The 26,958-nt window shown below is 50.1% G+C and overlaps 3 protein-coding genes across 3 annotated transcripts; 1 reads left to right on the top strand and 2 right to left on the bottom strand.

The window, feature by feature from the left end:
• Positions 1 to 7,955: 7,955 nt before the first annotated feature.
• EMH_0056340 (replication factor-A C terminal domain-containing protein, putative) lies at positions 7,956 to 11,890 on the bottom strand (the record flags this gene model as incomplete). Its single annotated transcript, XM_013493969.1, has 13 exons — positions 7,956 to 8,012; positions 8,122 to 8,169; positions 8,333 to 8,470; positions 8,642 to 8,733; positions 9,187 to 9,304; positions 9,450 to 9,569; positions 9,831 to 10,019; positions 10,441 to 10,551; positions 10,737 to 10,827; positions 11,032 to 11,150; positions 11,304 to 11,375; positions 11,621 to 11,756; positions 11,862 to 11,890. The coding sequence occupies 13 exons, from the start codon at positions 11,888 to 11,890 to the stop codon at positions 7,956 to 7,958; spliced, it is 1,320 nt and encodes a 439-aa protein (XP_013349423.1).
• A 3,817-nt stretch (positions 11,891 to 15,707) lies between these two features.
• EMH_0045230 (3-methyl-2-oxobutanoate hydroxymethyltransferase, putative) lies at positions 15,708 to 20,193 on the top strand (the record flags this gene model as incomplete). Its single annotated transcript, XM_013493968.1, has 15 exons — positions 15,708 to 15,804; positions 16,073 to 16,129; positions 16,238 to 16,303; positions 16,504 to 16,602; positions 16,984 to 17,043; positions 17,212 to 17,304; positions 17,474 to 17,561; positions 17,698 to 18,401; positions 18,612 to 18,724; positions 18,817 to 18,870; positions 19,151 to 19,259; positions 19,423 to 19,567; positions 19,690 to 19,750; positions 19,870 to 19,987; positions 20,066 to 20,193. The coding sequence occupies 15 exons, from the start codon at positions 15,708 to 15,710 to the stop codon at positions 20,191 to 20,193; spliced, it is 1,992 nt and encodes a 663-aa protein (XP_013349422.1).
• Positions 20,194 to 20,958: 765 nt separating this feature from the next.
• EMH_0034120 (Glucose-6-phosphate dehydrogenase, putative) lies at positions 20,959 to 26,498 on the bottom strand (the record flags this gene model as incomplete). Its single annotated transcript, XM_013493967.1, has 18 exons — positions 20,959 to 21,137; positions 21,269 to 21,364; positions 21,505 to 21,595; positions 21,749 to 21,859; positions 22,438 to 22,526; positions 22,658 to 22,748; positions 22,894 to 22,977; positions 23,106 to 23,203; positions 23,401 to 23,570; positions 23,694 to 23,786; positions 23,912 to 23,973; positions 24,126 to 24,183; positions 24,320 to 24,528; positions 24,685 to 24,811; positions 24,914 to 25,074; positions 25,328 to 25,698; positions 25,883 to 26,113; positions 26,480 to 26,498. 18 exons carry the CDS (start codon positions 26,496 to 26,498, stop codon positions 20,959 to 20,961), a joined length of 2,340 nt encoding a protein of 779 aa, XP_013349421.1.
• Between the last annotated feature and the right edge of the window lie 460 nt (positions 26,499 to 26,958).

Below are 26,958 nucleotides of genomic sequence, written 5' to 3'. Positions count from 1 at the left end.
GGTTGCCGGTAGCCCTTCGCCTTGCTTCCTGAACTGACTCTACTACTAAAGACAGGCAGTCGCCGAAAATAGAAAACGAATTTAATTGATTTAACAGCCCTGCCAGAGCCAACAAGTTGCTTCCGGCCCCAAAGGCTGGGCTTATTTGTAGTCGCTCGCCTTGGGGACGTGACGGTCCTCCTGGAGGCCGCTTCACGTTAGGGGAAGAACATGAATTGCCGAAACCTCCGTACGGACTGTACGCACGGCAACCCTGCTGTGGGGGCCCGTGCTCGGAATATGGAGCATCGCTTGCACTTAGAACGCCTTAAAGCAGTAGTGGCAAGCGTAGACAATTCGAAGCCATTTATGGGTAATATAGAACAGCAGCAGAAACGGCCCAGAAAGTCATATCAACAACGCTCAAAAGAAAAGATGCAGGCGCACGAAAACTTCAAGATGCTGACCACAATTGCTGCTACGATGAACCGTCCTTGCCGTCTGCCTCCGCAGCCAGTTGCAGGGCGCAGCCTTAATATTGGCTTTAGGCGGAGGGAACACTGGAAAATAGTTAAAGAAAATCAAGTAAGGTACAAGTTTTCCTTCAAACTCTCCCCGATTATTATTTAGCCACAGATTAGAAATAGTTTAATTGATCTTTATTTAACAATACACAGGCACTGCGGTGATAACAAGACTTGTTCCGCTCTGTAGATCGCGGCATGAAAATTTCTGTTGAAATCAACACAAAATAAACAATGCCATTTGCAGCTTATGGGAGTTAGGTTGGGCGCCATGGGGTATCTACACGTACTGTTCACAAAGTGTAATGCATGACAGTATTCAAGCCGTCGAGTTTGCCTTCGGTTTACATCAGAAACTGCTGGAGAGGCTAGAGCGATCTAAACCATTGGTGGCTACGGCCTCCCAATATCGGCAAGACTTTGTAGAGCACGAGCGCCGCCTGATGCTATGCAGCTACAGCTGTCGTAGGAAGAGAGTAGAAAATCCAAGGTCTCCGCAAACAGCTTCGCGGCCGGAAGGACAGCATCGCAGTGGCAACGATGCTCGTAGGCGTCAAGGAACTGAGCATGAGCTCAGGCATAGGGTATGCTGTGGCACCTCTGTGCGCTATGTACTGATACCCATAGGCCTAGTGACGATTATTCAAACAACTAGGGCTCTTCGTTTAGTGCGCTTTCGCATATCTGCCCATTCTGTTGCAGTTGGCAGTCAAATGCTACAGTCGCATCAACGCCCCGCATACTTCTACCCCGGATGCCGAACATCGTGCTGCTCGCTCTGCAGCATCACCAGAGCCAGCTACGAAACAGTTCAACAAACGATGGAGAGAATTTAAGTGTTACCCTGCTTCGAGACAACTGTGGGCTCCACCCAGAGTTTTCGTTCCGAGCGACCTGCCGAAGCCGCTCAGTCCTGCTGTATGAACTCAATGCCTCTGTACATTTCAGTACTCGGCGATATTGTTGATAGCTCAAACGTTTCAATACTTATGAAGCTGCAATTCTTCTGCCGTATGCTTCTGGTTCCCTAATGAACGAGTTAGCCTAAGCATGCAGCAACTGGGGAGAAAGAATAAGGCATTGGCAAAGAATTATTTCTCGTGGCAAGGCCTGGCCACGCCATTTTAAAGACCCTGCTGCCTAGCAGTACAAAAAGCAGTGAAAACAGATTGCTTCTTATATAGTGCTCAACCCGTACATTGTCCTCCCTTGCTCCTCGTTAACGACGGACAACAAGTTGCCTTCAACCGCACGTCTATGGATCCGATCTGTCTCCTTCCAGACCGAACGATTTTTGAACTTTTATGTGTAGCTCATTTATTTCACTGCCTTAACCATAGATTATGTTTGCATCAGTAATATTCCTAAAAGGCATATGCGTTGAAGCAAAGCATCTGATCCACGCACCTTGTCGGACAATTTTACTCTAGCATAAAATAGGTTCCACCAGTTCATGTGACTACGCCAAAGTAGCTCTAGTTATAGGAAGGGTTGTGGTGGCGTTAGTGCTCGGAATGCTTCCGCGAACCTATTATGAATCTGCTGAGTACCAGAATTCAGGCGCCTGTAGCGCCCGCAGCTGTCTTGCCGGGCGATTCGCCTTGTGTTGAAGCACTCCTGAACAGACTATCACATTCATTTTATGCTTTACTGCCTGTCGGTTTGGTCTGACGAATTGCTAATATAAGCGTTCATGCTTATCTAGGAAGTAATATATTGCTGCCTGTACGAAGTTAAGCAGCAACGGATTGCTTCCTACATAATCATTAATGGTTAAGTTGTTGCCTAGCTTATAGTGCGTGCAGCTTTGAGCTGGTGGCACCCATTTTACGCTTGAGGAGAATTGTCCGGAAAAGTGCATGTGCCCCAGCATAAACCCGTAACGCTCCAGCAGAAACGCTTCATAGGTATTCAACTCTTGAAGGAACGAGGGACGCATGCAAACTCCTTATCCTAATGTACCTGCAGGCGCTACAAACTAGCTTGCAACTTAACAATTAACGATTGTATAGGGAGCAATATGTTGGTGAGTATACGAAGTTGAAAGAATTTATATGCGCTCCTCGTTCGCTCAAGAGTTGAATTACTGTGAAGCATTTCTGCGAAACGCTACGGGCGTGTTTAATATACTTTTGTGCTATACTCTGTTGATGTCCTCATAGTCCTCGCTTAGGTCCCAAACTTGACATATACCACTTCATAGTATCATAGAATTTCTACCTACAGCCGTTCCTGCAATGGGTATAATTAATATAAGTGCGTTCAAATTCAGTACTTTATGTATAAATCACTGCTCCATTCTGCACATTTCAAAACATTTCAAATTTGGCCACCTACAGGAGCTCGCCCTTGGACGAAGGAATGAACAAAGGAGCGCGGCGCAGCTGCTACACTTGCAGTTGGGTCCTTAATTGTAATGCGTATTCACTACACTTGTTGCATGTGTGGATAGGAGCCTGTGCATGTTTAATTTTTGCTGTACTTCCTTTAGCAAGGGGGCCCCGTTGAGATGCATTCCCAAGCCACTTTGAATGAAAACTCCAGCCGCGCGGAATGTTCCGTTACTATACGCATTCTTGCCTCTAAAATGCAAATTCGCACACAACTGCTCATATATATACCAGCTTCTGTCAGATGCTAATAGAAAATGGAAGGTACGGTTGGTTATAGATTTTGACTCTTATTGTGAAGAACAATTTCTAGTCATTTAGTGCAACTGAAATAAAAGAAGTTAAAAGTAGTTAGTAACATATGCTATGCGGATCTACACAAGCAAGTGCAAACAACTGGAATAACTGCAAGCGCAGTTCTCGCCTCTTCAGCATGCTGCTTAGCTGCCACAGCCACTTCTCAGCGTCTGCATTTGGCATCTCCGTATTTGGTCAGACACTTTAGCATGCTCCATCATGTTTGTGTACCTGGAGCTTAATGGAACGGGGGTCCCGATAAAGCTTTGGTTCTCACGTAGGAAGCCGTAGAGACGAGCAGTCTGGGCTCGAAGCATGTAAACAAGAAACTAATGGAAAATGCCTTTTACACCCGATGGCATCGCAGAAATCTCCCACGATGTTTTCAAGACACTCCACCGACTAGGTTGCCACGTATGATCTCGTAAGGGTTATTTGCTCCCTCCACTACTTCCTCGACGTCGCTGTCGATCCCTGTCGGAAGTGAAGCTTAGCATAAGGGATACGCCGCAGCCTAGGCACGCACCCTAGAGTTGTGTTTATTCCATATTGTTGTTGGGGTTCCGCGTAGACGAAACAAACTTCGGTTTGGTTGTGCCTGCATGCGATGATGCGAGCTCGCGTTGAACTGCAGTTCGCTGCAACTGATGGTAGGCAACCAGTAGGGGGAGTCTTCGATATGCATATAGCCAAGAAGTTGAGTTTAGCATTTTACCGCAATCCAGCAGGCTCATCCACCGTCGCAAGCGGCCATACGGGCATGATAGAATTTGTGAGGGAGGGCGTAAACGCCTGCCATGTGCCAGTCGTGGGGTTGTTTTGGTCGACGGAACTCCACGTCAACGAGATCGACCGATCAGAATATTAATCCTGTGAATGGCCAAGTAGTGAGTAGACCCAGCTCATCGGAAACGTTTGCTGCACTGTACTTTTGGTGGGGGACTTGAAGCCGAGGCACGTGTGGCACTTTTCATCCGTTTTATGCGCCAACACTAGGTTGCCTCCTGACCCGCCAGGTGACGGGTGAGCTTTGTTGTATCTTAGCAGCTTGTGTACTGGCCTCTTAATATCCACTTCAAGATATAGGACACAGCTATAACTCACAACATAGCTTCGGCCGGGTCCGCTAGGGAGCTTAATGCGATGCAAATAGCTCCCAGAGGGAAGCCGATCCGCAGGAATCTCTTTGCTATTCAGTACAACGGAGAAGTCTGCTTTCTACTGCGCTCGCGTTTGCTGGCATTAACTGCATCGAATAAGCGTATTTGTGGCACTGATTCCACTCATCTTCCCGAAGAGGATGCGAATGCTGTTGGCAGTGCTGGGTGGTGCACTCTGTCATTGCTTCCTGTCCCCCGAACTTTAATTGTGTACTCTGGAGACTGCATGCACTCCCTTTACTGTCTCAGCTGCTGCGTACCTAGGGTTATCTGGTCGTGAACTGGCTTAAAGAAACATTCCCCGTAAATGTTTTAGTCTTCCCCCTGACTTGAGCCCGCACGTTATGCCAATATGGTCACCTATCTTCGTTTCTTGTCCGTCGTCGGCCAAGTGCAGCCACAGGAACTGAGCTAACGAATCGACAGATAGGGTCTATCTCCTCGCCCTGTATCGAGTAACGCCAGCAACCCTTGGCCATAAATACGGACTTGAATAAGAACGTGGCTTGGTCGGAGAGGATCTGCCCGTGTGAAAGCCAGCTCTTTTGGCCTCAGGACTGTGTCGCAGGCTTAGACGCGGTACTGGGTCCAAGGCACTGTCCTAATCACCGATTTGGTTGCTGGCTATTGAGCACTTTTTGTGTGCCTGCAGTTTCGTATTGTGTGTCCTTCCCTATTGCAAAAGAACCAGATGCGCCGCTTGGTCCACGCTCCCCGCTTTCTGAGAGTTAGGCTCGCCGGCTACATTCTGCATACGATTTTGCCCTTTACTTTCTCGCTGGGCGTCCATTTATTCACAGAATCAATAGTAATTGGTTTGCGGGGCATTCGCAAGCCATCTTTCCCTCAACTCAGTCAGGGAGCTTTCCACTACTTCAGTTAGGGGGGTGCTAGTGGTATTCTTCTTTCTTTGATGCGTACGCGCTCCATTGCCATGGAGTGTTCCGGCAGTTGAGACATTAGTTCCTTCCACGGAGCCGAGTCAGTTACAGACTGCCCCGCAGCTAGAATTCACAATGCATGCACACCAGCAACAAGTAGACAAATCATTGTTGGGGGTTGCTTGCAAACACAACGCGTGCAGGGTCACATGGGGACGTCCACCAATGAGCTATAGACGTAGAAACTTGCATTCTACGGACGTGCTTCAGCTCACCATGAGCTGATACTTCTCGATGTAGCCTTCTATCGATTGCTTCTCATACTCATGGTTCCTCAGTTCTGTCGTAGTCTGTTCCCCTAGAGATCTGCGAAAGCCGCTGATTTCGGAAAGCTCCCATACTCCAGATACCCTCTGAGGCTTCCCTCTGTCTGACGTCAGTAATCCACTGCCCCCGCACCGCGACGCAGCTGAGCTCAAACTAGTCGTTGCGGCAAGCGCGTCCAGTTCTTTTTAGCCTCAACGTATTGAGCGTTCCGTTAGTTTAAAACGGTGAGATGCGTTCAGCACTTCTACCCGGTGTAATTAATATTAAGTGCCACCATTGTGTTGCGTCAGTTATATGGTGAAGCCTGATACTGACACTCCCGGTTGTGACTACGGTTCCTTCTGTACAGGCTTTGCATGTCTCAGTTTGCCATCGCAGTGATATACACAAGTGCGTTCTCCCGAAAAGCCTCGGGTCTGCCGCTCTGGAAATGTATGGAGAAACTGCGCCTTCAGGGACCCCCAGCAGCTAGAGCGGCGTGCGTCATCGAGCCACCAGAGCGCTAGGATCTAAAGGAAACGAGACAAACTCGCGTTTTTACAACAGTTGATATGAGCTTCATATCCTCCGCAGAATGTATGTCTTTCGTGGACATTCAGAGAGAAGCGGTTTAGGGGTCTGTATGCTTCAGAAGCCTAAGCCCGTAGCTAAACGCTTTGTTGTGAACTGATTATTTTCGTCGCCTAAGAAAGGGCAAAACTTCGAAAGAGGCTCGGAGGAACTGGGCATCTGCTGAATGTCGCGTGGATTGGAAAACCTTTGTTATAGTCTCCGGTTCCGTAGCCAAAGTGCCTCCCTATCGAGACATCCCCCTGATGCACTATGACAACCCCTTCTGTATTCCTAAAAAAGTTATAGATCTTCTCCTGATCTGTTGATTCGCTGTCTGGCTGAGCCCCGAGTCAACGAACATACGACTGCTGCGACTGCGCATTTTAATTTTGCGTCTATGCTGCTGCCCACCGGAAGCCCTACGGCTCCGTTTTGCTTTTCCCAGAGTTGGCTCGATCTGCTGCGCCACGCCGTCTTCCGGAGAGCTGCGATCGCAGAAGGAGTTACGCTTCCAGCCGTGAAGCATACCACGGTGGCGACGGGACGTCCTGCGCTTCATCTTGCAGTTCTAACTATAAGCCCTGAAGATTCGGTGCCACTCAGGCCGACCTAAACATATTCCAATATTGTGGGTCAGCTATCTTCGGGACCTTCATAACAATTGCACACATAGTGTTCGTTACTGGTATGAGCTCAGGTTTCCTCAGATCAACCATTAGCTAGAGCCGCCGTGAACATGTCAGCCTTCGTCGGGGCCTCAATTTTCTCGACTGCCTCAATAAAAGCATTTTCCCACTCCGCTGCGGTACTCGGGGCAGGGGAGCGCGAAATGGCTGTCTCGAAGAGGCAAACGGACAGTCGCCGACGGAGCGGCGTCCGCGACCTCCTTGACGTCTACTGCACTGGCCAACAATGCATTCAACAGGTATGAGGCTGCAAGCACGTTAGGTGGCTGCTGTGCAAGGGAGTTGTTCTCATTGGCAGCTTCTGGCTTTCAAGGTGGTGACCCTTCAATGCCCATGTCCATCAAGCGAGGCCACACACTTAATCTGTTTTTCGAAGTTTTACCACCGTACGGGCGAGAAAAAAATTACTCCTCGCACCTCCGTCCTAAGGATATGCTGGGAGCTTCAAATGTTCTCACTAATTCCCCGGGGGTCGTAGGAGGGTAAGATGCTCCACCGGAGGTCGGCGCACCCTGTGGGGCGGCGCGTGCACCCGGGTGCATAAGGGGGAAGGATATTGTAACCTGCTTTTCTCCTTATTTTGCTCAGTTACGACTGCCAGCTCATACATATATCAATGGGGAATCTAGCATTTAGCCCTTGTCTAGCGCAGTCTGTAGATGGCGGCCCGTGTGCAGTGTCGGCTGCGCTTCGGCTGCCAACTGTGCATACCCACGAACGTTCACGAGACTCTAGACCACTAGACTCTGGGCCACTAGAGCACGAGAGGAGTTTATGTCATGGGCCACTAGAGCACGTCTTTTGCGAGCCCCTGGGCCACCGACTGGTTGTCTGTGAAGCATGTTCTGACTTGCACAACGTCTGGCCTCCTGTGTGCGCATCTAAGTGCATGTAACTCTCGGCATACCCCTACTGTGTGTTTACAGCAATTAATCTCTTTTTATCAATGAAGGCTGCATATCCTTCTGAACTGTATGAGGCAGATAGGAGTTTGGATTGGGATGCATGCATGAGCTGGGCACCTGCGTTCGTCCTGCAGTGGCCATTTGTACAACCCTGCCCGTGAATGATGGGCAGACGTGTTTGCGAACGTCCCACAGGGTGTGGAAAGCAGGCGAAATATGCATGGAAACTGCCCATCAATGTCTCAGCATCGTGGTCAGTGGGCCTCAACTAAAGATCGTTTCGTGCCGGGCTGTAGTTCGGTGTCTCCCTCCTGCGAGTAGCAGCATAGGCAGCAAACCGTGAAGCGCAATGGTGCAATCAAGCAAAATGTATACAGACACACGCTTGCTGTTGTACTGCTCGTTGCCTCTCAAGTCTACCTCGAGCTTTGCCTTCTTGCTTGCAGCGAAGTCCGTCAACGTCGGAACCTGTGCGATGGACATAACAATAGTAGGACAATAGTAGGGGCCACCCGTTTCTGCAGCTCGCGCACTTGCATGCACTTGAAAGGCGAATCTTCAGCAGCAACGACATGAACAGCAACGCCAGCAACAACGGCAGCAAAAACAGCAACTGAGGCAGGCAACATACTGCGGCTTTCAGCTGCTGGTGCAGCAGCACAGCGAAGCTGTGTTGGTCCAGGGGATCTACCCGAAGCGCAGTATAACGCATGCGTTGCTCTCCGTTATACGTATCAAACTCCGCCTTCACCGTAACTCTGAAGAAGCTCTAGAGGCCGAAAACAAACATATCGCACTCATAGACACCAAAAATTGACACTGCAGTCAAATAATAGACACCGCCAGCTATCTTTAGGCTCTGCGGCTAGCAAACTGCTACACGAGTCGTTTTCCTAAAGCCTAATAATACTGCTTGCCAACGCTCTGCCTTTCTACCGACTTTGAGGATGGAATGCCAGTCAAAGAACTCCTCTTTCTTCTCCGTGTTCCAACACCGCACTTCAGATGCAGGACACCCTAGCAGGGATTGCCCTGCGAGGCAGCAGCAGCAGCAACAGCACCCTGGGGCAGCAAAACTGCACACAAGAAATCTGGGCTGCCCTACAGCCAAATCCAACTGTGCCGACACACACTGTACCCGGTGCAGCAGCAGAAATATAGGGCAAGGGGCTCCGCATCAGCTACCCATATCTGCGAAGCATCTGCAGCTCAAAGAGCCAGTGCTGTCGATGAAGGAAGCAAGCAACATATACCGCCAGTCAGGTGTCACCTGCAGCAAGTACAAGCAAGCAGCGGGTGTAGCCCGTTCGCTGCACATATCAGCTTTCCTCATCTGATGCGGTGCGGAAATCGCCTGTTCAGCTGCGCTGCTTTTGTGTAAGGACGGAAAGTCAACGTATGGGGGATTGCGTCGGCTTACGTGGTTTGTGTTGCAGGGGTAACACGAATATTCATTCAGTGTATCTGCGTGCAGCTTCTTCCTACATGAGGGACAGGCAGCATATGTGTAGATATCCTGCTGCTGCTGCCCCTGTTGCTGCTGCTGCTGCCGCGGCTTCCAGTACACACGACGAACTTGAGCGACAAAGGCGTAGATTCCAGGCTGCAGCGGACACAGCGTAGAGCGCGCAACTGCAGAGAGACACTCCTACCTACATCCTAGACCACGAACCCAAAGCCCTAAGCCCTGCAGTTCAGCAGCGCCAAGAGAAAAGCCTGCAGTGTATGCGCCGCCTGAAGGCACTTACTTCATTTTTGTCTTTGATTTCTTTTATGCCCATTTCCTGCACGGGCTTCCTCTCGCTGGGCGCTCCCTCACCCAACGGCCCCCCACGGGACATACTGAGGAAAGAAAGACTGCTGCCCGTCTGCGGATACAGAGGACAAAGTACAGAAGCCCCATATCCGCATCCCTGATTTATCAAGACCCGCTGAAGGCGCCCAGTAGTTGTGTTGCTGCACCTTCTGCGGATGCAACCGTTATTACGACTGCTCCTATTATTCATACCTAGTGCTACTACTGCTAATGAACTGAAGCGCCTGTGAGGACCGCTGTTGCTGCATTCTTTTTAAGAGGGAACGGTAGTCCCCGCTGGGCAGCGGAAAGCAGGGTTCCGTGTTAGCCTTACGGTGATGTACCACTGCAACATTTCTGCTGCACTGGTTTCTTCCTCCGCAGAAAGAAGACCTGCGCCGGCCTTAAGTATCTGGGACGATTTTGTTGTGCTGGCGCTCCTGGCCCCTCGCCAGTCTCGGATGTTGAGCGCCGTGAGTCCATAGACCTGCGGAAGGGCTGTCGTCTCCGTTATACAGTCAACCTGCACATCCATCACAGTGTCGCAAAACTGCAGTGCATTGCATTGCACTGGCCTATGCAGAAACATCCACAGCCTTCTGAAAAGTTCGGCTTGTTCGCAATAGGAGAACAGGGCTTCCAACAGACGACGAACTCAAAGCCTCGGTAGACGCAAGAAATCCATTCGTTGCCGGGCCAGGGCACCGCTGGCATTAGATTCATTTAAACCAGACAAATGCTACCCTATCCGTAAAAGCGTATAGCCGTCAAGACGTACGTACGCTGGTAGGTAAGAACGCAAAAGCAAACATGTTCTACGGTACACACTGCGCTGCACGGACAGTCCGACGCAGAGGCGTGTATCTGTACCAACAATGATGGACAAGGGTAGTGTTTTACAGACACTCCAACAGAAAGAACTGACTCAGTGTGCGACATCTCACTTGTTCGCCCCACAGGCTTATCTCCATTTCCATCTGGGATTTGTCCCGGACCTTCAACACACGGCGTTTGAGTTCCTCTCCGCTGCTCCTCGCGGTGACAGAAGAAATCGGCTGCATTGAGCCCACACACACCACCCAGCGCTCCGCCTCATAAACAGCATTTTAAAGTCTTCTGTTCACGCACTCTTCAGCGAAGCGGTTGCAGCCACAGACGGTGCACAAGCCAGCGAAGATCATCGCTTGGTGCTAAATTGCAACTGTCTTATTCAAGGTTGTAGGCATCTTCCGATCCTCACCTGAACGTCAACGACGACGGCTAAAACGTCAGTAGGAAACGGACACTCTCGCGTGGAGTTGAAAATGGTCCGGAGAGGCATTGAGCACAAGCTGCGCAACCCAACCCCCCCGTACGTGCGCCGAACAGCTCAGCATCAATCGCCTACGCTGATGCGAAAGCAGACGTTTGGGAGCTCAGGTCAATGCGTATTAAGGGAAAGAGGGCATCCTGGAAGACGGACGTTCTTCATAAACCTTCCAGCATTAACACAAAATCTGAGGTCGACTACTTGCCTTCTTTTGGCGTGAATGGACCCGTCGTCCTCTGCCGGCTTGATGTCCGCCTCCGTTGAAAAGGAAAGTTCATAGTTGTTGCTTAGAGTTGAGAAGCGCTTGTTAGCCACGTTGACTCTGCCGCGGGAGAAGCAGTATACCTGCAGGCCAGAATAGCGTGCACAACCGCAATGCGTGCTGGTGCGGTTGGGCTGTCTACAATGTCAGCTATGCAGCAGAAGGAGAAGGGACATGTCGATCCTGCTGTGCATTTCATGTGTTGCAAGCAATAGATGATGTGCGTCACGGCAGACTTTGCCTTTCTCGAGAGCCCCATGCCACTTCTCGGCAGCGTCCCCCCAAAACTTGGCGCGGATGAGATCGCCCTGCGGCAAAAGGAAGGAGAGCACAAGTCTATTTCTTTTAGACACGCCATTTTGCAAAAAGGTACGCGCAATTTGCAAGGAGGCGCATGCGAAGGCCGGCTAAGAAGCACCAGTGTTCGGGTGCGATGGTGGGGAGATATGCATTGTTCTGTCACCCTGCAGCTGTCGAAGCACATCACGCAGCCACGAAAAATGCCAACGACATGAAGAAGCTAAATGCGTTGCAAAAATAAAGAGGGGCTTACCGCAGAGTCGGTGACGTCAACATGAAAGAATTTGCTGTTGTTCTTGGTCGTTTGCAACGGGCTCTTGTCCACCACTCGCGCCTTAATTTGCCAGCGGTGTACGTAAGGGTTAAGAGAGCTTATGCTCAAGAACCTCCTGAGCACACAGCAGCGGCCTCCGCCAAGCAGATAGTCCCCCAGCTTGACCGCAGACACACAGGGAGGCCACCGCTGCACGAAGGTTACTTCATTGCCTTCTCACTCGCTAGGGGGGCCACCCGAGTCCAGCATTTTCGTAGAAAGTTGAAGATGAAGTTATTCGATGAAATTTAATATTCTTCTTTGTTTGCCTTGGACGCGAGACTTGAGAAACAGAAGCTTCTGCACACTGCGCGCCAGACAACCATCCGGCAGGGAAAGTGAGGAGTTGATGTACGGCTCACTCACTGTGATGCATTTAAAGACAAGCCTTGGCAGCAATGAGGGAGAAGTTGCAGAACACAGACGAAGGAAATCACTGTATAGCAAACGAAAGATTCTTTCACTGGTAGAACTGTGCAACGAAAGTACTGCGGCACACGCCGCAGGAGACTCCAATCTGCAGACCCAGGCTAAAGCAAAAATCCCTAAAGTGATAATTAACCCATTAAAGAAACAAAACAACATCTGCTGCAGATCGTTCTGAATGCCACCAGCCAGCACCACCCCCAACCAGCCAATTCGTAACACCCAACTGGGTTGCGAGCAACAGTGGGGGGAGCGTAGCGATAAGACTTTTGGGGTTGCCAACTGAAATGTTAAACCGGTTGATTAGGATCGAGACAGAAAATACCCTAGAGTCATATATGTCACTACATTGTTTAAAAAAATGTCCCTTTTTAGATCTGGGCGCGCCGGCAGCGGGGTTGAGGGGGTGGTTGTAGTGCCCCTGGGGTTTGGTAGGGGACTACCCGGTCTCCTGGAGGATGTGGATACAGTATTTCGAGACATTCATATCTTTCTAGAAGTAAAGACAGCACATACCAGCGTCATGAGCCAAGTAGGGGCTCAAATCGTATCATGATACTCATTCCACGGGAAACACCACGTGAGCAACCACGGTTCGACAGGGGAACTCAAGGTTTGGCTGAGGATTTGTAAAGTAGAACTTCTAACTTCAGATGAAGGTAGTTGAGCTACAAATTATCCGAAAGAGAGTTAACCTGCAATAGAGCAAGGTATCAGTCGCCCTCATGCCGGCCATCTTTCTGCCGCGGTGGTAAGTCCAATCGAAGCCTGTATACGACGAACTGCAACGAGATCCTGACGCAATACGAATGGTCACGCAAAACAAACAATCAACGTAAGTCGATTTCCAAAATTTATATGTGTCCGAAAAACAGAGTAGGTGGGCCGAAGTTTCTGTGAGTGACCGTTGGATGGCTCGCTGCTGCCCTGAGCAGCACTTGCCCTGGGTCGCGAGCGCGTCTGGTTACTCTTTATACTCCCGGGGGCATCCTGATATTGCGGTTTATCCGCGGTAAGGGAATTCCGGCGGACCTAGCCGTCAGGCAACTAGATATATCTTATCTTAGTGTTGCTTGCTAATACTGGCACTTTCTTCATATTGAAACTCGCACCACACTCGCATTATAGCGAGGCACAATACAGCAGGCTTGGTGTGATACCCCTGGAGTTTAGTAGGGGACCTCCAGCTCTTCTGACTAATTTCGCTCATTTCGCTAACCGCAATATGTATATTTCCCACAAGGATTTTGTAACTCAGACGCGTTCAAACGAAGTAATTTAGCTGCAAAAGCAAGATGAAGCTACTCAAACTATCTCTGTCTGCTGGTACATAGCTACCGGTTTCCGCTGATACCTTCTATACACACGATGTTCAAAGGGCGAAGGAGATGCAACCTCTCCGTACACTCGATGGCGCAGTTCCTGAGGCTACGCTTTGCAGATGGTAGCAGCGGGACAAAAAAATCGGCGAAAATATGGGCTTTGAGTGCACTTCTAGTTTCAAGGCAGAGCGCAGAAAAATTGTAGGGGGATTCTACATATGGCCAGTACACCACGAGATAATCTTAGGCCTGTCGTGGGTGACCCAGTGGATGGCGCAGATGCGTTCCCACGATGACACAATAGAGGTCCGTCCGCCAGGAAGCGATGCATCTTCCTGATTGCCGTTGGGAACGGTGAAGTGCAACTCTCAGCAGAAGCAGTGGATGCCGCGGGAAGATAAAGGGGAGCGGGGGGTGGGGTGGGGGAGTTGCACTGCACGGCGAGCAACACCCGCAACGGGACCAGCAGCACGAGCAGCAGGAGACACGTTTCAGACCTACCGCACTCTACATGGATACTGGCACACGAGGTCGCGCTTTCCGCCTATGGAAGGGCAGCTGTAGCATGGTCTGTCGACAGTTAGCACAGGAGCCTTCAGGTTGCGTGCAAGCGCATGGAAACGTTCTGTAAGTGTATTCAGGGGTATAGTATGGAGCGAAGGAAGCTTCTTTGAAGCTTCCTTGTGAGCGCGCGTGTGGCTGGCTTGCTTCACCAGCCGCAGCAAGGTGCGCTGCAATCCCATTTCACGCTGCCTCCTCCCCACAGCAGCTAGCATTTGGCTAAAATTTAGTTAATTGAAGCCAGAGTTAATGCGAGTTATTACAATTGCTTATAATTAAGAACCCGAACCCGGATGAATTAATTGTGCCCAGAATTAAATATAGATAAGTCTGTGTAGAGGTATGAACTGGTTGATATTGCAAAATCATCTGAAGAGGTGATGTTAGCGGCGAAATGCATATCGAATTCGTAGCTAGCTGGTTCTGCTCAACGCCCAGGAGGCCTGGGGACAGGGGAAGGAGGTCAGCTGCTTTTGGGAAACTCTTGCTTTAAGTCTTTGCCTACATTGCAACTGGATTAAGGCCACAGTGCAACCGTTATACTGGATGTATGGTGCCCGGGGGCTCGACAGGGCATAGGAATATGAAATACTCCCTCCTGAAAGGGTGAGCTAAAGTTTTCTTCAAACAATACGGCAAAATGTTCTTAAATGAATACTATTTGAATGTAGGTGTAGGCATCTAGACCACGCACACACAAGCCAACGCCCAGGTTTGACGTATGCGTCTGATGGGTCGGAAGACCAAAGATAAAAAGCAGAGATGCGGAAAGTAACGGAATGGTGAAAGATGCACGAAAACAAATTCACGCACATAGGTGAAGTCTACGAAAATACGAGAATATTAATCTTGGACTGGATTGAGCCGAGATCGGTAACGTCCCTTCGTGACCCCAGGGGTCGGCTACGGGGCACCGCCTTAGGCTGCCTCAGTCAGTCGGCTGCGCCTTCGCCCAGGCAGGCATCTATGTTACATACGACTGTCAGTAACTGGGTGAGTGATCCTAACGACGAGCTTATACGTGACTCAAGCGTGCTCCTAATTGAGAAGTGCGAATTATAATCTAAGAAGAGAGACGAATATACTAGCTGATATAGTAAAGCTTCCCTATTGTATTGCGCACTCACTACCGAATCCCTGGGGCGCTCCACGGGGGGTTACAACCGTTTCAATCGGTCCTCAGTACTGCTTGTTAAGCCTTGTTAGCACAAAGCACACGAAAACTCATACGAGCAACAACATTACAATTATTTTTGTCTTATTCTCCCCCTGTAATGTGCCACTACTCTTTTTGACTAGCACGCACGGTGTAACGGCCAGCGCTACATGCAGCCCCTGCAGCAGTTTTCGGCGAATTTATCCTGTGGGGGCAGTTCAGGCACCCGTTAACGAAGATCCCTATATAAAAACAAGCCTTGCGCATCGGCATACGTGGAAGGCTGCATGTCTGCTGTCCAAACGTTAGGGTTGAGACGACGGGTGGAAACAACGGAGGGCTCATCGCCCCTCAGCGCCAAAGGAAGACAGATCCATCATTGAAAACTCCTCTACTCGAGCCGATTAGGATATTTGCCTCATCTCCTTACACGACGTGGTCTTGTAAGGCGAAGATCCTGGAGCCCGCAGCTAGTAGTGTGCGCGAATTCCCTCGAGACAATGAGCAGTTTCTACGTTGCATCCGGAGGCGACGCCGATGACAGTACTTGGGGTCCAGGAGCATGTACATCACTATCTCAGCTCCAAGGCATAAAACGCTTGACACTTGCTCAAATCCTGGCGAAAAAGAGGCGTCAAGAGAAAATCGTCATGTGCACAGTGCGGTATTGTGACCTACGCACTAGTTCTTTGCATTAAGTCTAGTCGAACTCTTGCCTATGTTCACGAATTGCGCGGTAATGCTTCAGTATTCATGCGTGAATAGATGAATAGGTTAGAACTATACAATTTGGTTTGCCTACTGCACCGTTCGCCGCAAAACTTAGCAGGAGGAAAAAATATGGAGCCCAACACGCTTAGGAAGCGCAGCACATCCTGACCAAATGCTCTGTGCAGGCATACGACTTATTTACTGCGCGCGTTGCAGACGATGCGCTGGTCGATATCCAACTCGTTGGCGATTCTCTCGCAAATGTTGTTTTAGGTGGGCTCCAGAACAGATGCTGCTTTTGACCTCGTTTGCAGGGACGAACACTTAGGATCTGCTGAGCGCAATTGTTTGTCTCAGCGAGTCAATTCCCATTGTATGCAGGGGAACCTCGAACAACAGCTGTTGATCTGGACACCATGATTTTGTTCGCCAAGCTCGTAGTAAAAGGTGGGTTGGTGTAATCGCACCAGCATTGTTTAGGTGAATGCAGCTATTTGGCTTGCATGAGGTGACTATGTGCATCAGTATCTAGGGGCCGGGGAAGAAGAGTAGCCGTTAGAACATCCTGTGATACACATGCATTCGTGTAGAACATTCGTGTAGAGGCTTTCGTGACTGGGGTCCATCCCTTGTTAGTTGCTGTGCAGGCTCTCGCCGATCCCTCGTGATGTTCGACCTTCCGTACGGCACCTATAATACGCCGGAAGAAGCTGTCGCGTCAACTGTGAAGGTAGTCCAGGCGACGGGTATTCAGCTGGTTAAGCTAGAGGGCAACCATCCGGAGATAGTTAGGGCAAGTTTTTCCATTGGGACACGATTGCAAAATATGTGCACGTGGGGGGGCTTCAATAGCCAAGCAGGGAAAGCTTCGCTGACTTGCGTTTTGCAGTTGTTGCTTAACCGGGGATATCTCTGCTCGTTGCTGTGGGGCATTCACATGTCTTGCAGGAGGTGCAGAAGCATGCAGCAGTATGTTGCCACATTGGCTTGCTCCCACAAACCGCCACATCGTTTGCGAGCACAGGTCAGTATAATACACTGACAGTGCTCGTGCAGGCTCGCCGTGCATAAACTATGCGTGACTTTGGAGATGCCAGTGGCACAGCAAACGCTTTGCATCTGCACAGGAAGCACAGCAGACGATGCAGAAAGACTTCTGCAAGAGGCGATTGACCTGCAGAATGCAGGTGGGTAGTAAACTTAGACGCTGATTCCGACGTAGTAGGCCTGCTCAAGGGTGGCAGCTCCCAGGAGGTTCGGGAGGATGTAATTGGAAGCTCTAGAGTTAATGCCAGCTTGTAGCCTGAACCTGGTAAGTAGTCTCTAAAAGTATACGCCTGTGTTCTTCAATACAGGTGCTTCCCTCATAGTCCTGGAGATGGTCTGTGCTGAGGCGGCGGAACTGATATCGAAGACCCTGCGCATCCCTACAATAGGAATTGGAGCAGGTCGGTCTTACTAAGTAAATTATGTCAACTGGAGCGTCTTTTCGGTCAACAGTAAGCTTCTGGTATGGGCGAGTATTGCAGGAGTGGTATTTCGCATAATGGTAGTCTGCCCCCTAGCCGTGAACTCTAATTCTACGACGATAATGAACGCTGCGTGAGCTTTTCCCAGGTATCGGGTGTGACGGCCAGGTTCTGGTCATTCACGACATGCTGGGGCTATGCGGCCCCGGAACTAAAGCTTTTAAATTTGCAAAAAGGTGAAATGCTTAGCGGCTGCATGCTGCACTGTCGCATTAAACACTCTAGCTTTAAATTACACTTAAAAGTCCTGCCCATTGGGTCAAGACCGTAGCTAGCGCGATTGACTGTTCCTGCGGGGCTGATGCTTCTCAGATACGCTAACCTGTATGACGCTGCGGTCTCGGCTGTGGGGACCTACAGAGCTGAAGTGGTGGCAGGTTCCTTCCCAAGAACCTGCAATTCAAGTTTCATGAAACCAGCGGAAACCGAGAAACTGCATGCCAGGTGCTCGGGCCGGTTGGCAGCAGAAGACGCGCCAAAGGTGTTACCTTCAGGAAATGGCGTCACGAGTTCTCATGCGTCTGACACAACGATGGGGGGCACTACGCCGGTGGGCACCTCGCCCCACTCCGGCGAGCCCGTTCAAACAGGCCCATACAAAGTATGTGTGTTTGGTGGTGGCCGCATGGGGCAGCTCCTTGCGTGGATCATGGCAGGTTCACCCTGCTTTTCCTCCAGTGATAGTCGAGACAGTGCCGTCCTGCAGCAGATGCAGATGAGCGGAACAGAGGTTACTATCTGTACATCGAGAGAAGACTTGATTGCTGCTTGTACCCAAGCGAAGGGACTGCTAAGCGTTGTGCAATCAGCCAGCAGCCCACACCCGGGTGACTCCGAAGGGGGCGCCAAACATTCGTTCATGCTAACGAACGAAGTCGTCAACATCGGCTGCCTGCCTACAGGCGCGGAAGAGCGCCGGCCAGTTAAAGTGATTTCGCGGAAAGCAGCGGAGACGCTTGGTCGTGTGTTTGATCTTGTTATTATAGCTTGTCTCTCAAGCGATACTCAGGAGATAGGTGTGTTGGACGGCTTACCGCTGGATAAATGCATGATCACCAAAACGTTTAGTGGTCGACAATTGTGCATTTAACTTTTGTTATTCTGGGGTTGTGCATTTTCATTGGAAATGGTGATGTTGTGGCCCTGTGTGAAAATGTGTTGCGCGACATGTAGTAGCTAAGGAATACCGCAATGCTAATGTTCACATGTGGCTTTTGATTGTGCAGCTGAGTGTGCATTCCGCTGTGCACGAGCTGACGGGACTGTAGCTTCTGTGCAAAACGGACTAAAATCACCGCGTATACTACGGTCACTGCATGATCGGCTGCTACTGTCCGAGGTAAGTTTGACAATTGCATCAGTTGTACATCGAGCTATTATTTGTTTTTTCATACGTTTCAACCAGAATTTGGGATTTTCCTGTGTGCTCAGGGCAGTTCTCCCCATCTAGTGTTTATGCCGACGTCCCTAGCTGCCGTTGAAGAGGTTTGCTATTACCAGCAGGCAGCTGTCCCTTCTAACGGGTGTACCGGGCATGTGTAGATGGAGGTTGCATGCGCTGCCGATCGAAATCGACTGAACGGTTCAATAATGATTCAGTTTGTTCAGGGGCCCGATTGATGCTGCAAAAAGGGGCACTTTGCTTTTCTGCTCTGTCACCCACACCGAGCGGTCTTCCATATTGACACTCTTCAAACGCGTCCATGGAAGAGTCCAAGCACTGTGAGGAGTGCAGTGCTGACCGCTGTGTTATGCCCATTCTCAGGAGCCACTGCGTATTCAGAAGGTTGGCAATGGCCACGTAAAGATATGCGGATATCTTCAAAGAGCATTCCAGAAGGCTGAAGAGTTGCATGCAATGCTCGTGGCCAGAGGTATCACCATTCGCCTACTTGCATGAACCCACAGTACCCTGCACTGCACTTTTAATGGCTGCGTCCCGTCGCTGTTTAGCAGCTGCCCTGGCTGTAACGTTCTCGTAGCTCACACGCAAAAGGCGGGCCCTTTTGTGTAGTTACACGACTGTATCATGCGCAGGCGTGTCGTGCGAAGTCGTACCATATCAGCGGTTGGATGAAGTGCTCTGGGAAAAGGCAGCAGTCAACTGCTTTATCAACCCCTTGGCTGCTTTGCTAAACTGCGCCAATGGTCAGCTCGTCGACCCCAGGATGGAGCTTGCCAGGTGCGCATAAAGCCGCATCCAGGTCGATGCACTGCATACCATGTAGAAGCTCAGTGAGAGTTTCCTGAAATAAGTGCTAGGAAGCACTCCATTGCCCGTTGCGTGTGACTCATTTTTCTCAGGAAGCTTGTGGTTTCCGAGGTCGTGGCGGTTGCTAGAGCGAAAGGGATCCCACTGACATTTGTACGTCCTCGTCAGCTGCAGTTTTACTTAAGCTGCCTCGTTTCATAAGGTGTGATCTCAAACTGCGGAGTATATTGTCCTTTGGAGTGTTGGGCTTTTTGCTTTCATTCGTAATTCAGGCATCTGCTTGTGCCGCTGCCGTCACTGTCGCCCGCGCGTCCATGGAAAACATATCTTCAACGCTTGGCCAGCTTCGCCAAGGCCGCAAAGTGGAACTTGTAGATATTTCTGGAGAGGGTAAGAATATATTCCCCTGTGCTACCCAGTAACACGGGCCTGCAAAGGTGCGCATCGCTGTGCTGTGTGAGCGTTCAGTAATAAGAGAAGCGAACGCAGTTGGCCTGAAGGCCCCCGTTAACAGACTGCTGCTGGAGTTGGTAGGACTGCTCGAAACTACCCAAGCTCGCCGACTCCCAGTACAGCAGCAACTTCCGGGGAAATGAGACACCCTTGTTTGGAGAAGTGCGTGCAAGCAGAGTGAAACGCATCTAGTCTTTGCTGGTTACGATGCGTTATTCACAGTAAACTCGGATGGTAATTAGTGCCAAACAAACCCAAACGAGCTCTACACAGTGTTTATTCGCTCAGCTGAAGTTACTGCATACGTGCTAAACACATGTAGCTGTCTTTACAAATTGGGTGTTAGCACTCCAGGACAAGTGCTGGGGTCTTTTTTTAGCCTAAATTCGGCATTCTCAAGATGCTCACCCGGCATTCTCAAGATGCGCAGGCCTAGCACAGCCCATGCGCGCAGTAAGATGCGAACTACTTTACAGATCGCAACCACATAGTTGGTAAACACTCCATATTTTTTCACAGCCACTTCTGTTAGGCTCACTGCAACTGGTATCTTTGTCCCCAAGGTCGGGGGAGCAGCAAATGGTGCCGCTGCATCCAAACAGTCTAAAAAAATCTCCGGGTCACGGAACGTTGTCGAGATAATTTAATATTCCTCCCCTCGCGAACGTTGGAATTTGATCGTTGGTGCGTCACAACTGAGCAGGTGTTGGTTACAAAGACCAAGTAGCACATGCTTTTTTTGCTGCGCAGCCGAATCTTATGCCCCCAGAAAACACTTCACATCATGCAGGGGCCGGCCAAAGCTTGTCACAAGCAGCTGCGAAGCGAAGTGGACGCAGCACTGCGCGGCCACTCAATGAAGCTTCTCGGTAAATGCAGGAATCGCCTTCTTCCCCCCCATGCAATTTTCAGTGCTTCGCATGCCATTGATACCGCGCCTCCTTATGGTAGGAGTAGAAACGCTGGATAAATGAGTATGCCGACTCAGGTCCATGGGATCCGTACGGGTAAGGTTCCGGTTTCACCCCTGGCTCATCGATCTGCCGAAGTAATGGTGTGAAGATGCGCCAAGCCTCGCGCAACTCATCTGCAACGCAGAACACCAAAACAGGGATTATACTACTGTACGTCCGATAGCTTGTTGCAAGGAATTCATCACGCCAGCAGCTTGCTTGCTGCAAGCTGCGGCGTGGTGAATCGAGAGCTTGGCGATCTGACCAGTCCTAACGAAGTTCTGTCTGTCCCCTTTGATTACGTCCAGCAGCAGTCGCTCATAGGCATCGGGAAGTCGATCAACCTGCAGTCGGTCCATTACTGTATGTCACAGCAACAGGCAGAAAACGGCAGAAAGCGAACTGCGCAATGCAGCATATACTGTGCTCTTCACCACGTCAGTTCACTATGCTGCATTGCGATGCGGCAGCTTTCGATTCCCTTTTTGCGCAGAAGCGCACCTGATAGGTCTAGTTCTGTCAACTGGAGTCCTGAGGCAAGCCCAGGCTTCTTGGTATAGAACTTCAGGTAAATAGCTTCATGGGGTTGTACCTGAGAGAGGTGCAATTCATCGCAATCTCATGCCTAGTTGATTGAAGAGCTGAAAGGCGTCCAAGGCATATGGGGCTAGCGCATTCTCCTTCTTGAGATCAATCAATATGAGACGGCATCATTAATACGCAGTAAACAGGCGTCGTTACGTACGATGATGACAAGTTCGTTCTCTGAAAGATCTTCTTCAGGATAAAATGACTGAGCAATTGGGCGCAGCTGAATACGAATTTCCGTGCAGCGCTTCTCCAAAGCTTTACCAGCCTATAGATATAGCACCAGAGTAGAACAGAACATTCTTCAGGAAAGAGGCAGCAGGCGCTGTTGTTCGCTACTCGTCTGTTCCTATGGTAGTGAAGGGGCTTCGGTATGTGGAGTAACATGCCTTGAATATAAAAGGGACGTCCCGCCACCGTTCATTCTCGATCCACAGCGCGCATGCGCAGAAGGTCGGCGTCCGAGAATCGGGGGGCACCCCGGGGTCCTGCAGTGTAGCATCCGCAGCTCTATATACAGCTATGCAGGCAGCTATTCTGCTTCAACACAAGCGGTCTTGCAAACGACCCGGCCAGGGAATGGGCGCAACATACATCTAAATAACCTGGTTGTGTTCCATCCAAAGACGCTGTATACTGTCCCAAGATTGTCTCCTCCAGTTCTGAAAGCGCGCAAGTAATGATGCACGAAAAAAAAATGCAAAGTACTCCACAAGCGTATTTTGGCACAGTTGAGAAGCGATTGCTTGGTGCTTCTAAGAAGGCAAGATTTGGTGAGGTCTAGACTTGCGCAAACCTACTGATGGGAGGCATCTGCTTCAGAACCTTGACCTTTTCATCTCTCACGTCTTCGTCGCTCAGTGATGCAGGAGGCTCCATGGCAATTAAAGTCAGCAACTGCAACATGTGATTTTGCATCACGTCCCGAATAATACCTGCAAGTTATTTAAAAGGGTGCCCAGACGCAAGTATGCCTTGAACATAATATGCAAGTACCAGGCACGCAAGTATGCCTTGAACATAATGTGCAAGTACCAGGCAATGGCAGCACCCACTCTGGCCTCACCATAGCTATTGAAGTATCCTCCACGGCCTTTGGTCCCGATATCTTCCTTGAACGTAATACGTACGCAACGTACATTGTGCCTATGGAAGAGCTGCACGCACACAGTCATGCGCAATGGTTACGGGAATTCGCAAAGCTTGCATAGGGAGGTAAAAGGTGCTACTTTGCTGGATCGGTCTGTGGGCAGACTGAATTAAGTCGGCTTGTGTGCCCCACACAAAGGCAAGAATGCGTACGTGTTTAAATGCGACGTTGGCAAACCGCAGAGCAATGATCGACAGAGTCATCTCCTTGCCCAGGTAATGGTCAATGCGGTATATCTGACGAAAAAATCCCCAGCCAGAATGCTCCGTGCGGACAACCTTACGTCTTCCTTACGTACAAATGATAGTGTACCTAGGCTGTTGCCCAGTGTTAAAGATATTCACTTGCGCTTGCGTGGTCTCACCTCTTTCTCTTGAAGGACTTCCATAAGCTCGTTCGATAATTTTTCCGAACTTTCACTGTCTCGTCCAAATGGTTTCTCAACGACCACTCTGTTCCAGCCTGAGAGAGCAGAGAACCCAGCCCCACAGTTGTTGTGATGAATGCTGAGGGACAAAAGTTTGTCTGTGGACTTGTTCGCCCACTGGCAGCTGTGACCAAAGGCAGGGCTGAATTGACGATGCAAACGCTGCAAATGCTATAAAAGCCTAGAGCAGCACGTCACCAGAGGCATTGTGTAATGTGCATACAATGCATACCCTTCAGTGCCCAGCAGTGCTTCCTGATTGAACGCACATTAAGAGCAAACAGGTGCGGTGGAAGTGCCAAGTAGAAGAGCCTGTTGTTGTTTCTTTCTGAACCTTCTAAACAATCCAGATGATGGCTGAGTTTCTTGAGTGCAACCTCATCATCGTAGCTTTCTCCACTTCTGTAGTAAGAACCAAGTTCGCCCGCAACCGATGCTTGTGGAACCCCTGGGACGTGCTGATGCAGCTACCAGGTAGTTTCACTTCAGGGTGAAATTAACGCAAGCATAGTAAGGGCTCCGTACATGTATGAGCATATGCTTCTAAAGCGCTGGACAAGGTCCTCGCATTTGCTACTTAAGGGGGCCACCTGGCGTGCGAAGTAAGTGGACAACTCCCTGAAGTTCGCACTCAAGACGCAGCACAGACGATAGCGGTCTCGCGCGCACACACCCACAATTTTGAGTCCTAATTGCTCATCCTTCACTGCATAAATTTGAATACAAAGGATATGTTTACGTACGTAAGATGCTCCGCTATCTGTTTCCAAAACTCGCCTAAGTCTAACTTTGAACGGGCAAACCCCTGCAAAGACGCAACGCAAATGACGAAGCGCATGAATCAGTGCACAAGGCCGCCCCAGTACCACCTGGAACTGCAAAAATGGCGCCTTCGGAAACTTAGTGACTTAGGCCCTGACCGGGTGTGTAGCTGCGCAACATGAGATAGCGGCCTACCACAATGTGCACGTTTGGAGGTAGTAGTCCTTCACAGAAAAGGCTGAAAAGAGCGGGGCTGAAATACAGTTCGACACCGCACAGCTACGAGTTTGTTGCGAAATCAACTTCCCAAAGTTTCACATCAGCTCGGCCCTTGCGAACACCACTTTTTTTTTAAGTTAAGCAGCGTTTATTGGGGCTTGCTTGCTCACTAAGTCTTCCTCTTCGCAAGGTCCCCACTTGCGCCAAAGACGACGACAGACAGATGATGTGTTTCACTCATACTCAGTATTGACTGCTTCCGAAACTGAGAGCGGTTTGCATTTCTCCGTCTTCTAGAGAAGTCGTCAATCGAAGGAAAAGAGACAACATAAGACGCTCCGCTATTGATCACTTCAAGGGCCGGGAACTTAAGTGGGGACTGGACATCACTCACAACCGCAATACTGCAGCGCTGACTATGGACTATGGAGCGTATATCACTCACAACTGCTATACAGCTACACTGTATGAATACGCACGAATCCCTTCTCGAAAGACACATCATACAGAAAAACAAACCAGGGACTCAACGCACTTGCTCCGGGTCAGATTCCATTCGGAACCAAGTGTCCAATTTTGATTCCCCCTTGATAAGAAAAACCTTCCGGCTCGCTCCAGCCAGCAGTTGTAGAGTTACCGAGATGCGGTCGTGAACGTCAAAACTGTTGGAAAACAACCACGACAACAGATCCCATAGGTTGCACCTAGGGTTCAAATCAAAGCTGAGAACTGTGGCAGGTCAAAACCAGGTCAAAAAATCTTACCGGTCAGTAGTAGAGTGAACCACCATGACATTTGGGCATACCGCAGCCTCATACTGAGCTGTGCTTAGAGGTGGGAAGATCGATGCGATGTGGCCATCGTCCCCCATGCCCAGGAGGACAAGGTCCACACCTCCGTGTCTCCAGAGCAAGTTGCTCAAGCTCTGCTCGCACACCCAAGGGATAAAGCAATGCAAGTGACAAGAAATGCTTGCTGCAACAAACCCGCACAAGTAGTTAGAGAAGGCAACGTATATGATCCATCTGTAGTATGCGGAGACAATAAGATGAAGCAGCTCCACCAGTCGCAGCGCTCGCGAGATATGCGTAGCCTTCCAATCGCATAGTGGTGGGACCAGCAAAATCCTTCGCTTGCACACAAGGCGGCGAATTCTCTGGATCATAAGCAAAGCTCACTTCTCTGTACTTCTCAATGCATTGATCCAAGGGCAGAGATGTGTCTGGATATGAGAAGTCGAAGCTGGGGTGGGGCCATGAATCAGCTGTCGGCCTAAATTTCATAGCACCGCCGGCTTCCGGATCGCTCCAGACTTCTTGCCCAAACAGCTCCTCCATTACCAGGCGGACGTTCGACTTTGGATGCGTAGGTGGTACATAACGCTCATCAACAAGGAAAAAGCTCACGCGAGAAAAATCGATGGCTAGATGCGATGTTGTTCCTGAGCCATGTTGACCGCTCGCAGGTGAGACCTGGCCCTTGGCTCTCTCAGCATGTGCAATGGCTGTCTGTCTGAGTGCCGCGTACAACGGCCCAGGAGTGCTGCCGCCTAACACACAACGTCCACGCACAAAACATAATTGTGGGAACGATAGCGCTCAGACTAGGGAATTTCGCCTTCGGCGCAACGATGCATTGATACCGCATAATGTGGCCCATAACAAACACCACAAGGCTAATGTTATGCTGAGACTACGCCGTTGCAATATGGTACTTGCTCCACACTACCCCACCTGAGAGTCCAACGAGAAGCTGTTTAAATGGATTCGCGTCCAGCAGCGTCCTAAGGCTTCTGAGGACCAGATCAAGGCTCTGTGCTTCGAAATCCTCGGAACTTTGGCATGCTACACTTACGGCGACAGGCTGGGTTAATCTGAGTCTCCTTTCCGAGGGTGAAGCAGCCGCACTTGGTAGGAACGGGACCCCTCCGCCTTCGGTGTTCCCAGGCTGCAGGAAGAAGTCACCTGCAAAAAGCAGAAGTGACCCCATTGTGGGGAGTCAACTTTCCATGGTGTCAACTCCCCCATATGGCCTTTTCGACGCAGTTCACTACGTCGCCGCACAACCCTGCTGCAAGCAGTTCAAGGGCCAGTTCCGCAGGGAACTACCACGCCTTCATCCGCATTGTCAGTGAGGCGTGGAAATGGCCATTAGTGTAACAAACTCTTAGAGATCAAATGCTTCAAGAATGCACAGCATTAGCTGCGCATGTATTCCCCCACGTGTGCACCGCGCACGCGTTCTTCGGCATACGCGAATGCATTTCTTTCAGAGCTAAAATGTCTCCCTTCACGTCTGCTGCAGGATAAGCTCAATATATCTATGCTTACTATTAGGGATTTTCGACATGTTTCCAGAAACCTGCTTCGCCTGTGTAGGACAGAGTTGCTGCTCGCGAACTGGACTGCTGACGTCGCACGTCGGTGGTCTGACACGTTTTGCAGCTAAGCTCTAGGGAAAACCATGTAGGAAGACTGTTACGAGGTGCTCTAAACCATGTAACAAACAGAATTTTGAATGAATTGCTCTCCGGAGTGGAAAGGCGCTGGCGGGAACCCCTTAGTAGGTTCAACAGTGAGTCGGGACTGATACCGGTCGGCTTCCTTCAGCGTGCAAAATATTAGCACGCAAGCAAGCATTTTCAGCTATATCAATAGTTAAGGTAAATGATATTCACACATAAAAGCGTAGAACGCCTAGTGTTTGTCTTGTCTTGTTCCGTGATTCTTTGGTAGGTGTGTGCTGTCTTGAGAACCACTGTGTGGTGCCGTGGTGCAATACTGAGGGATTTGCCGAGTATATGGTGAAG

This window comes from Eimeria mitis, genomic scaffold (assembly GCF_000499745.2).
Source record: "Eimeria mitis Houghton genomic scaffold, Emh_scaff1, whole genome shotgun sequence".
Lineage (NCBI taxonomy): Eukaryota > Apicomplexa > Conoidasida > Eucoccidiorida > Eimeriidae > Eimeria > Eimeria mitis.
This window is presented reverse-complemented; position numbering and strand designations above follow the sequence as displayed.